The sequence below is a fragment of the Patella vulgata genome, chromosome 4 (assembly GCF_932274485.2).
Source record: "Patella vulgata chromosome 4, xgPatVulg1.2, whole genome shotgun sequence".
NCBI lineage: Eukaryota > Metazoa > Mollusca > Gastropoda > Patellidae > Patella > Patella vulgata.
Window position 1 is genome coordinate 85,370,330 of NC_065882.2, and position 10,682 is coordinate 85,381,011.

The 10,682-nt window shown below is 35.5% G+C and overlaps 1 protein-coding gene across 2 annotated transcripts in view; it reads right to left on the reverse strand.

Annotated features, from left to right (window-relative positions):
• Positions 1-8,074, reverse strand: part of LOC126817240 (uncharacterized) — a 29,915-nt gene extending 21,841 nt beyond the window's left edge. The window contains exon 1 of one of the 2 annotated variants that reach the window (XM_050544039.2): positions 7,590-8,074. In XM_050544039.2, coding sequence (XP_050399996.1) covers positions 7,590-7,671 — 82 coding nt within the window. In that variant the 5' untranslated portion in view covers positions 7,672-8,074. Of the gene's footprint in view, positions 1-3,375; positions 3,400-7,589 lie in introns of those variants that run through there. The other variant, XM_050544040.2, reaches the window with a different exon arrangement.
• Positions 8,075-10,682: the final 2,608 nt, after the last annotated feature.

Genomic DNA, 10,682 nt, shown 5'->3' on the forward strand with positions numbered 1-10,682 from the left:
AAGATAAAGAGCTGACATTTCTCACTATAATAGTTCAAAAATAGATAATGTAAATGGAATATGCTTAAAATTTCAGTCAAATTTCATGAAATGAAACGGGATTTAACGTCCTACTGTTCTGCTCTGACGGGGCTAATGAAGATGGGAATACATGGTACAGTGTGCTATGAGGAACATTTTGCCCGGGCAGCGGCACTATGGCCTACTCTCATATCGAATTCCAACTGCCAAGGGATTTTTTAAGTGCATGCCAATGTGTACACAGGACCTTGGTTTTCCGTTCCATCCAATTGACTACACAGCTGTCCTTGTCAGGCCCATGTCTGAAGATCCTGATGAACTTTCTCTGCCAATGAAGGGATCGAACACCCGTCCTAGAGGCTAGCGAGCCAGCATCTTACCCACTTAGCCACCGTGGCTCCTATTTAAATATATAGGAAGACATCTTACCTGTACGATGGTCAGTATACCAGTCAGGATAAGATATAAAATCTGTTATTAACATGACGATGACAGTAATAATATCACAGACTCGTTTATCGACTACAACCCAACCCAGCCAGTTTATATACTAACTAACGAAACCCGTCATACCACATTTCATATCTCAAACTAAAACCTGACCACTCAGAATTATACAATTTAAAAATTACATTCAAAATTCTTCATAACAAAACTCAAACTTAGATAAATGTACTGGTATTTAAATTTTGAATAATTCATGGTTTCTTTTTTTCAAACTCCAAATCAAATATTATTATCAGCCCCACCCCCCACATTGAGACAATCTAGTGTATTCTAAAACTTTTTTTGTAATCTCTTAATTGTTTGATAAGGCCAATTTCCTATTTGATTAAGTTATTTGGGGGAATTTTTTTTTTTTAAACAATATGGGGTTTAAGGTCCTACTGTTCTGCTTCGACTGGGCTAGTGAAGACGGACATATACGCCATACAGTGTGCTATGAGGGAAATTTTGCCTGGGCAGCAGCACTATGGCTTATATCAAATTCCAACTGCCACTTTTGATGAATACAGGAACATTATTCCATTGTAATAGAGCATGAAAACTAAAAGCCCTTGCTTCAAATGTTTTTATTTTCACCATGAGGTTACCAAGTATATTTTATTTAAGCGTAAATTCCGGGAAGCCTGATAACATTAAATTATCTCAGTTGTTTCACCTTATAAACCCATTTGTATGTGTAAACTATATAATATAATCCTACAGTGGTGTTTAGTGATTGAACACATTTAAAAACCCAAGACAATTTATATGGAAAACAATCACTGGTTTATACACATATAGCACGACGTTTCCACAAATATTCTCATTATTGTTTTCCATATAAATTGTTTTGTGTTTTTTAACTCTATTCCGGTTTCCTCCCACTGCTAAAGACCCCTATGCGCAAGCGAATTATTAAAATAAAATTAAACCATATGTTAGTCCCGAAATGACCTAGTTGTGTCGAGTGGACGTTAAACCCCATTTCTTTCTCTCTCTTTTTAACTCTATAATATAAGTACATATTTAATAGTCCCAGCTCAACTGCAGTACTTAGGTTGAAAGGAAAGGCGGTTAATAGACCCTTTATCAAATGTCCAGCCTCTAACTGAGTCAACTGGCGTGGTTTTGATTCCTGGTTGTACGTGACAAGGAGTAGGATCGCCTGTTGAACCTGTCGCCTGTTGGCTTTTCTAATGGTCCTTCACTGCTAAAGACCCCTACGCACAAGCTAATTATTGAAATAAAGTTGAACCACATGTTAATCCTGAAATGACCTAGTTTGTATCGAGTGGATGTTAAACACCTCTCTCTCTTTCTCTCTGCTACACTTTCAAGAGAGTGTTGTCGTTGCCCTACTCTATAATAAACTTTAGTCTATATGTCACAGAACTCTAAACACAACTCAGATATTAATACCAACTTGACGTAACCCTAGTCTGTAATGACAGGAAATGAATAATAAATTTATGAAAATTTCATGTAACGGTTAATTAACGAGCACAAATTTTGAAAGGGCAAATTTCACAATGCTATAGAGACAACAAAATTTTGTAAAAGTCTTAAAATATGATCTCTTTGATTACAAACCAGAAGGCCGCTGTTCATGCATGTACACATTGAGATGCACATTGAAGAACCGTTGACAAAAGGAAAAATTCTACGCATTAGCAACAAAAATAACCATTTGTTAGTTTCTTTCCAACAGTCTAGATTGGTAATATAAATAAAATAATAGAATATCTATGTTGGTCATGAACAAGACCGGCAATTTCCTCATTTGTATTTTTACTGTTTTTCTTATTCATATCATTAAAGTCTCTAACTCAATATCATCTATTAACTGCCTTTCATTTCAACCTAAGTCTGTTTTTTGTACTGCAGTTGAGCTGGGACTATTAAATATCTACTTATAGAGTTAAAAAACACAAGACAATTTATATGGAAAACAATAATGAGAATACTTGCCGAAACGTCATGTTATATGTGTATAAACCAGTGATTGTTTTCCATATAAATTGTCTTGGGTTTTTAAATGTGTTCAATCACTAAACACCACTGTAGGATTATATTATATAGTTTACACATACAAATGGGTTTATAAGGTGAAACAACTGAGATAATTTAATGTTATCAGGCTTCCCGGAATTTACGCTTAAATAAAATATACTTGGTAACCCCAAGGTGGAAAATGAAAAAATTTGAAGCAAGGGTTTTTAGTTTTCTTGCTCTATTACAATGGAATAATGTTCCTGTATTCATCAAAAGTGTTTTAAATCTAGAAAGAAATCATACCTATTTAAAGTAGCTAAGTCTCAATATCATCCAAAGTCTTCGACATTGAAAACACGAATTATTTGTCAATTTAAATCAACATTGATGTTGTGGTCTTACCGGGAAATGATGGGCTTCTGATATCCAATATTTAAGACAAAATAAACATTTTACCATTGGTACACAAATCATGTACCATAATGCGTTTTTACACCATTCGTAACAAGGTCAAGGGACTCGAAGAACGCGGCTAGACATATTGCACAAGTCATTCAAATAGTGACGCCATATTCTTATCTCAAGAGCATGCACAATAAATACTATCGGTGTAGACTGGAATAACCATACGCTAGAGATTGACATTTGATCGAGACTTCTGGCGTATTTCGCCGAACATAACTGATTAGAAATTACAGTAAAAACAGAAACGATTGAATGTAAATATGTTTATATACATTCATATTACATTATTATATGCGTTGCGACCCATTTGTGTCAATTTCTAGGTCCCAAATATTAGCGATTTAGATCCTTTAAACTGTTCTAAACTTAGTATGATTGAATATTGTTCTGGTATTAAAAATCCAATCTTACACTGAGATCCTTTCCAAGTTAAATCCTTTCCAAGTTAAATCCTTCCAATAAATCCTTCAAATTACAAGCTGGACTTTCCTTTCCAGTGAATATATTTTATATGTTTGTGGTATGTCTAGTTGTATATGATGTGACCCAAGACAAACTGACCACATAAATTAATAGATTATATTAAAACTTGTTTTATACTCTATCTCTATGTTTATATGTTTACTTTGTTCAGACAGGCCCTTTATACAAACCCTTTAATCTGTCACAGAACATCCATTATTATTCTATTTTATCTTATCTATATACACTGCAGGGATCAAACACGGCCCCTTCAGGTTACACTGTAATCCACGCATCATTTAATCTTGTGTATATAGCACTAATTTCTTTCACATTCGTTTAATATCCAATCTTTGTTTAAAAATTCGTAAAAACTGTTCAAAATCACCATAAATCGTTTAATTTGTACTTCTATCCAGTTTAAAGCTGACCATTCAATTTTGATAATAAGTGTCCAATTTACAAGTGTTTAATTTCTTGATCACTGTTAAATTATAAACAACCCAATTGATTAATGATGTATAATGATTATTTTTTGAATAGTGGTCAGGAAATAAAATACTTGTAAATTGGACACTCATTATCAAAATTAATCAGTAAGCTTTAAACTATACACAAGTACAAATTAGATGATTTTTGGAGATTTTAATCATTTTTTACGAATTTTTAAACAAAGATTGGATATTAAACGAATGTGAAAGAAATTAGTGTTAGATACACAAGATTAGATGATACCTGGGTTACAGTGATAGATCTAGCATCATTTAAAGGGACCACTCTCCTATATAGAGCTAGCATCATTTAAAGGGACCACTCTCCTATATAGATCTAGCATCATTTAAAGGGACCACTCTCCTATATACAGACCTAAAATCATTTAAAGGGCCCCCTCTCCTATACAGGCCTAGCATCATTTAAAGGGACCCCTCTCCTATACAGGCCTAGCATCATTTAAAGGACCACTCTCCTATACAGAACTATATAGCATCATTTAAAGGTACCACTCTCATATACAGGCCGAGCATCATTTAAAGGGACCATTCTCCTATACATTTTATAGCATCATTTAAAATTTTCAGATTGTTAAAAAAAAATTTCTCTTGAAGTACATCTAATTCCAAGACGGGCTGTGGAGGGGCAGTGAATTTTTAGGGGGTGGGGGTTTTGCGGGTGGTTCTTGGCTTAATCCAGGGTCTTCCCCAAGAAAATTTTGAAAATTGGATGGGTAATTGAGTACAGAATATATGGGAGATAGATGTCAGAGCATAACCAATAGTATGTAATGTATAATACCATCCCCAAATCAATACTCGGTAACTCCATATAATGATCCCTGACTGATCTCTTACAATCAGTAGGTCGGCTGGCTATGGGTCTAATGTTTCTGATAACAAATATTTTTTCACCATATAAGTTTTCCAATCAATGGTATGTAGTTTTGATCGTGACTATTGAAGAATACATCTGTCCATTATTACTGTATTCTAGACTGACGTTTCTCACATGAATGAAATTTTATTTAAATCAATACAAATATAGTATCGGATTGATGTTAAAATCAAAAGAACATAGCCCAGGGCTTCTGTATTCAGTCATATTTTACAAGACTTGACTGACATTGTATTATACCTGTCAGTCACTTGACCAAACAACGAAATAAAAACAGCTAAACTTCAATTTATATTTTTTTATATTTTTGTACAAGAACTGATTTATTATATAAACGGGGATAATGCCAAAATATTGAAGTGACAGCACTGGTATAAATGGTGCAGACATTGTTCCCATAGCAGTACTGATAATTTGTGTTTAAAGAGAGAGAGAGAGAGAGAGAGAGAGACAGACAGACAGAGAGAAATGGGGTTTAAAGTCCCCTCACACAAACAAGCTCATTTCGAGATTAACATATGGTTCAATTTTATTTCAATAACTGTGTTTAGAAATCTTGAGATTTATCTTATAGTATAATCCTTTAGTGGTATTTAGTGTCAGTTTTGTTAACTTATAGTACTGTCAGTCTAGTATATTAGATTGGCGTATAGCTCTGTTGTTTGGAAATGAAATGAAATGGGGTTTAACGTCCTACTATTTTGCTCCGACTGGGCTAATGAAGATGGGCATACACCATACAGTGTGCTATGAGGGAAATTTTGCCTGGGCAGTGGCACTGTTGCCTACTCTAGTATCGAATTCCAACTGCCAAGGGATCTTTTACATGCACGCCAATGTATACACAGGACCTTGGTTTTTCATACCATACAAACGACTAGACATCTGTCGTCAGGCCCTCTCTCCTGCACCACTGACAAGAGGAAACCAAGTCGGAAATTCTGATGAACATTCTTGGCCAATGTAGGGATTCTACTCTTTGGAACTTTAACAAGACAAATATGGGTCTATAAGCACATTATTAATGTGAAATGAATAACTGATTTACATTCAATTCTTAATTGAAGTGAAATAAGTATGTAAGTACAACAAATTGAAAATTAGGTTTGTACTGGGTTAGTCCAATTTACAAGTTTATCTCTTTCCCTTTTTTGTCATTTTTAATGTGATGAAAGTTTGTGACAGAGCCCGAGGAACATAATAGTGCACGTGCAAAACGTGGTATCATTGTGTTGCATGGTTTTCCAATCGAGGCTCACTACTTATCAATCACCCCTCGAACTACCTTATGCTAAAAAAACAATGCACAATGTGTCGAGTGGACATTAAATCCTATTCCCCTCTTTCATACTTACAGTAGATATGTACATTTGCATAAAAACAACATTCTTTTTACATTAAAATAGTAGAGAACATGTTTACTCTTTGAGAAATGTGATCACTCAAGTTTTAAAATTTATTATACTATATCAGAATGTGCTGGTTTGTAAACATTGTATACAATATATAATGTGTTTTATTTATTACATGTATAATGCCAAGTGTGAATTAGACAGGTAACCATTATAGATTTTATATCATAGTTTGTCATACAAATATATATACATAGTTGAAAGTATGCATTATTGTGTATACACCATATATATATCTAGTACGTTCTATTAAAACCATAGATTAACCTCTACAAGAGGAGTGTTCATTAATAAACATTCATGGTTTATACGTAGTATTCCACGCATTCATATATCAAGAAAAAATATACGCAATTACACAATGTTCACGATTTTTACCAGGTATTTCTTATCCTCATGACACACGTAATTATTTTTTTATTATAAATACGTTTTATATATACACATACAGGTATGCCTACAATTGTTTTATACATGAATGTCATTTATTTAATTGTATACTTTTTCCTGTATCCGTTTTTTATGCAATAAAATTTGTCTTCTTGTATCTGTTTTTATGCAATAAAATTTATCTTATCTTCCTCCATGTACATGTATGAAAAACTTTACAAATATAATGACATACTTTCAGGCCTGGAAATAACGGTTTTAGATGTGCCTGACAAAATGTCGGACATTAATGAAATAGTACCTGACATTTTCAACTTAGTGTCGGACGTGTATTAATAATATCAGCAAAAACGACAAATCAGTGCCGGACAAAATGACAGGCACTGACAGGCACCAGAGGTTTAGTGACTGAATCTGTGTCAGACATTGTCTGTGACAGGAGAGGAGTGGTATGTGCTGTTCTTTAAAGAGTAAAAATTCCCTGTCTCACGCATGACACATAGCCTATTTAAATTGATATGACAGTTTGGACTTGGAATTCTGAAGACAAAGTTACTTTGTAGAAGTCAAAAACCTAAATCAAATATGTGGAAACTGTAATGAACTATACAGGAGTTGTCGTTGCTGTCACGACAGTTAAGATGCCGGTTTCGCCTAAAAGCGTGAAGGCTCCTCGATAGAAAACACTGGCACTTTTATAATAATATGACCATCTGAATGGCATATATCTGTCATGATACTGTCATGGTCTTGCCCAATCTCTGGATCTGTCATAAATTTCACTAAAATGTTTATGATTATATACAAAGTGATGAATGATGGACCTCAAAAATCTTTGTACCTGCCTTAATAAATCATTAACAAACTTGTTTCCTTGGAATCTAAGATTTTTTTTATGTTTTCTTACTGAACCAGAATAACCTGATAGGTCAGTCATGCTGAAATAAAATAAAATAAAAAGGCTGTCCTCACCTGTGTCTGTGGTCAGACTGTTTTGAGAATTCATCCGATTTAGACACCGGAGATAGGCGCTTCCATAAAATTGAGATGTCATGTTGTTTTTTTTGTCGACCGGTCTGTTGTAAACTTCCCTGATCAGATGTTTATATAATCACAGAAATGTTCCCTAGGCACAGAGACAATTCATTCAAATGGGAATATTAATCCATGCACATTCAAAATATATCCAGGCACAACTTAACGCCTTTCGTTAACAGAAACTTGTGTCATTTGTGCAAAAGATATTACGAGCGCCGATCCCATTTGTTAGTGTTTTGAACACCTACGTCGTCGGTATCATACGGTTAGATTACTATACAGCGTTACACTGTATAGTCTAGCTACCAACCCACATTCAAATCTCCCTATCTATTGACCCATTTAGTAGGTCAGGTGTAACACATTATTTTGGCAAGACACCTCAATAACAGACATTACGACAAGCGAACCCCTCTCGCCATAGCGGACGACAACCGATCACAGAGACATCTAGTGATCAGTCAATACTGAACAATGGGCTATAACTCTGGGTTTTTTCGATCGATTTTATGAAGAACCAGCTTGAATTTGAGAACGTGCTGTCGTGAGGATGTTTGCTCCAAACAGCATCATGTGCAGGTTAAATATATATACCTATCTACAGGGGCGGATCCAGGAATTTTTGCAGGAGGGTGTTTTCCCGGTTCCTAAGAAAATGTATCTCCCCCCCCCCCGGCTTGAAATTTGTTGAGAAATAAATGGTCTCTATCGTCATTTTGGCGTATATACATACACATTGATCTTTTTAAACAGAGAAATCTAACATCCTGTTTGACGTTAATTTTTATTATGGATTAATACGATGACATTGTGATTCAATTTTATTGATGCAATTTAAAGCATTGTGATATCACATGTCTATATCATTATCTCGCGCTTTGAGTGCCCATCCTGTCGCATCATCTGACGATAAAGGATAAAGCAAAATTATCACACTTTTCTCATAAAAAAGGTTGGTTTACAAAAAAATTTATGTAGCTGAGCAGGGGTGGGGGGAGTTCAAAGGAAATAATTGAGGTTGATTATGCTCAATTTTTTCGAAATACCTTATACCCATTTAATTTAAGCTGTGTATATTCTCAAACATTCGTCTAGTTCACACAACCTACAAATCGAAAATCACCTTTTGTTCAGTTTTCATGACTTCAACAACCAGCTCGTGTAGCGAGCAATTGTGGCTCAGGGCCCTGTTTCACGAAATTTTAACTAAAGATAAAATCCAAATTTTAGTAGATACTTCAATTTTGATTGGCTAAGCACTAAAATCAATCTAATATTATCCAATCAAATTACTAAAATTTGGATTTTATCTTAGTTAAAATTTCGTGAAAAAGGCCCCAGGTTCTTACGCAGCATTGGGGTGACACCTATTTTCCTTGTCAGTAACGCGGGGCGCAGGACCTACCACGGAACATTATCTAGGCCTCCCGAGGTCCCGCGCACACGCTCGAGGGCACGTAAAAGACCTTTATGTCCGTCTTAGATAGTACAAAAATAGGAGGTAAACCCCCGTGTCATTTCATTTCCAGCTCAGCCGTAAAATAATCTTTGTCACTTCGGATTGAGTAAACACAATACAACAATATGAACATGACGTTGTTTTAAATACAATTATCGGTCGCTCTTGGCAATTTATATACACTGTTAAAAATATCGGCATTTAAAAACTTAAGTAATGTAAACTTTACACAGTGTTTCAAAATGTGAGACCCCTAAAAGTGCAACTCGCTGAACGAGCTACGCCCAAATATCGTTGGGGTCGCCTGTCCAACCTCGTGGGTTTTCCCCGGGCCCCCCGGTTCCCTTCCACAGCTAATTGGTAAGCCAATTATTGAAATAAAATTGACCATATGTTAGTCCCGAAATGACCTAAGTTGTGTTGAGTGGAAGTTACCTCTCTCTCTCTCCCCACACACCCAACAATCGTAATTGTACAAGCAGAAGGATGCTGAAGGATATTTTGGATGCACTACAATCCTACTAAATACATGACTGACAAAAGACAAGTCGGACCAACAGAATACCATTCGAATCAACACAGAAGATCACTCGGACCAAGCCACGGTCCGAGACAGCAGACCAGCCGGACCAAGACACCGTCCGAAACAGCAGTCCAGTAGGACCAAGACATGGCCCGAGACAGCAGTCCAGTCGGACCAAATTAAGATGAAAGACTTCTCAATATATTGTTATTTATTTAATTAATTAATCTTTATTACATCCACAAATCATTTTTATATATATCCATAATTTCGCTGCCGCCTATGCTTCATATGCTGCATTTACACAAAAAGGTTAAATTATTAACGGGGACAATTCCCAAGACAGCGTCAACTTTAGACCATTAATGTGTTGTAAAAAACGTTTGTATCTCTACAATTAGCGTTAATCGCTTTAGAGCAGTGGTTCTCAATATTTTGTTGCCGACGGCACACCTTGGAACACATGAAAATATAGCGGCACACCTGGCTGAATATATTTGAAAAAAAAATTGAATTTTAATGTGAAAAACTATTTGAATTTTGCAAAATAAAAACATGTCAAGTCATAGACGACAGACTAGTCATAAACACATAGTATGACTCAAACTAAATAAAGAAAAACACAGCTATGAACTTACGTTATTGCAGTGTTTTGAATTTCATCAGTCAAATAACTGGCTTCTTTAGAAAGAAATTTTCTTAATGCGCCGTTCAAAATTTTGCGGCACACTTAGCAAGGTCTCGCGGCACACTCACTACTTTAGGGCCTAAGGAATATGTTCGTTGTTTTTAGCGTGCTTTATATTTAACTTCTCTAAAACACAGTGGCGGCGCCAGGGGGGGGGGGGGCGGTGGGTAAGGGGGCATTTGCCCACCACCCATAAATCTGGCCTGCCCTCTGTTTGCCCCCCCCCCTCAATAATTATAGAAAATAAGAAAAAAAAAGTATTGGTGATACATTTCGGTAATCAATACCCTCTACAGTGATTAAATCCCACATCCCCACACATTCATAGACTTGCATGTTGTAGAGTCTGAGTGATTT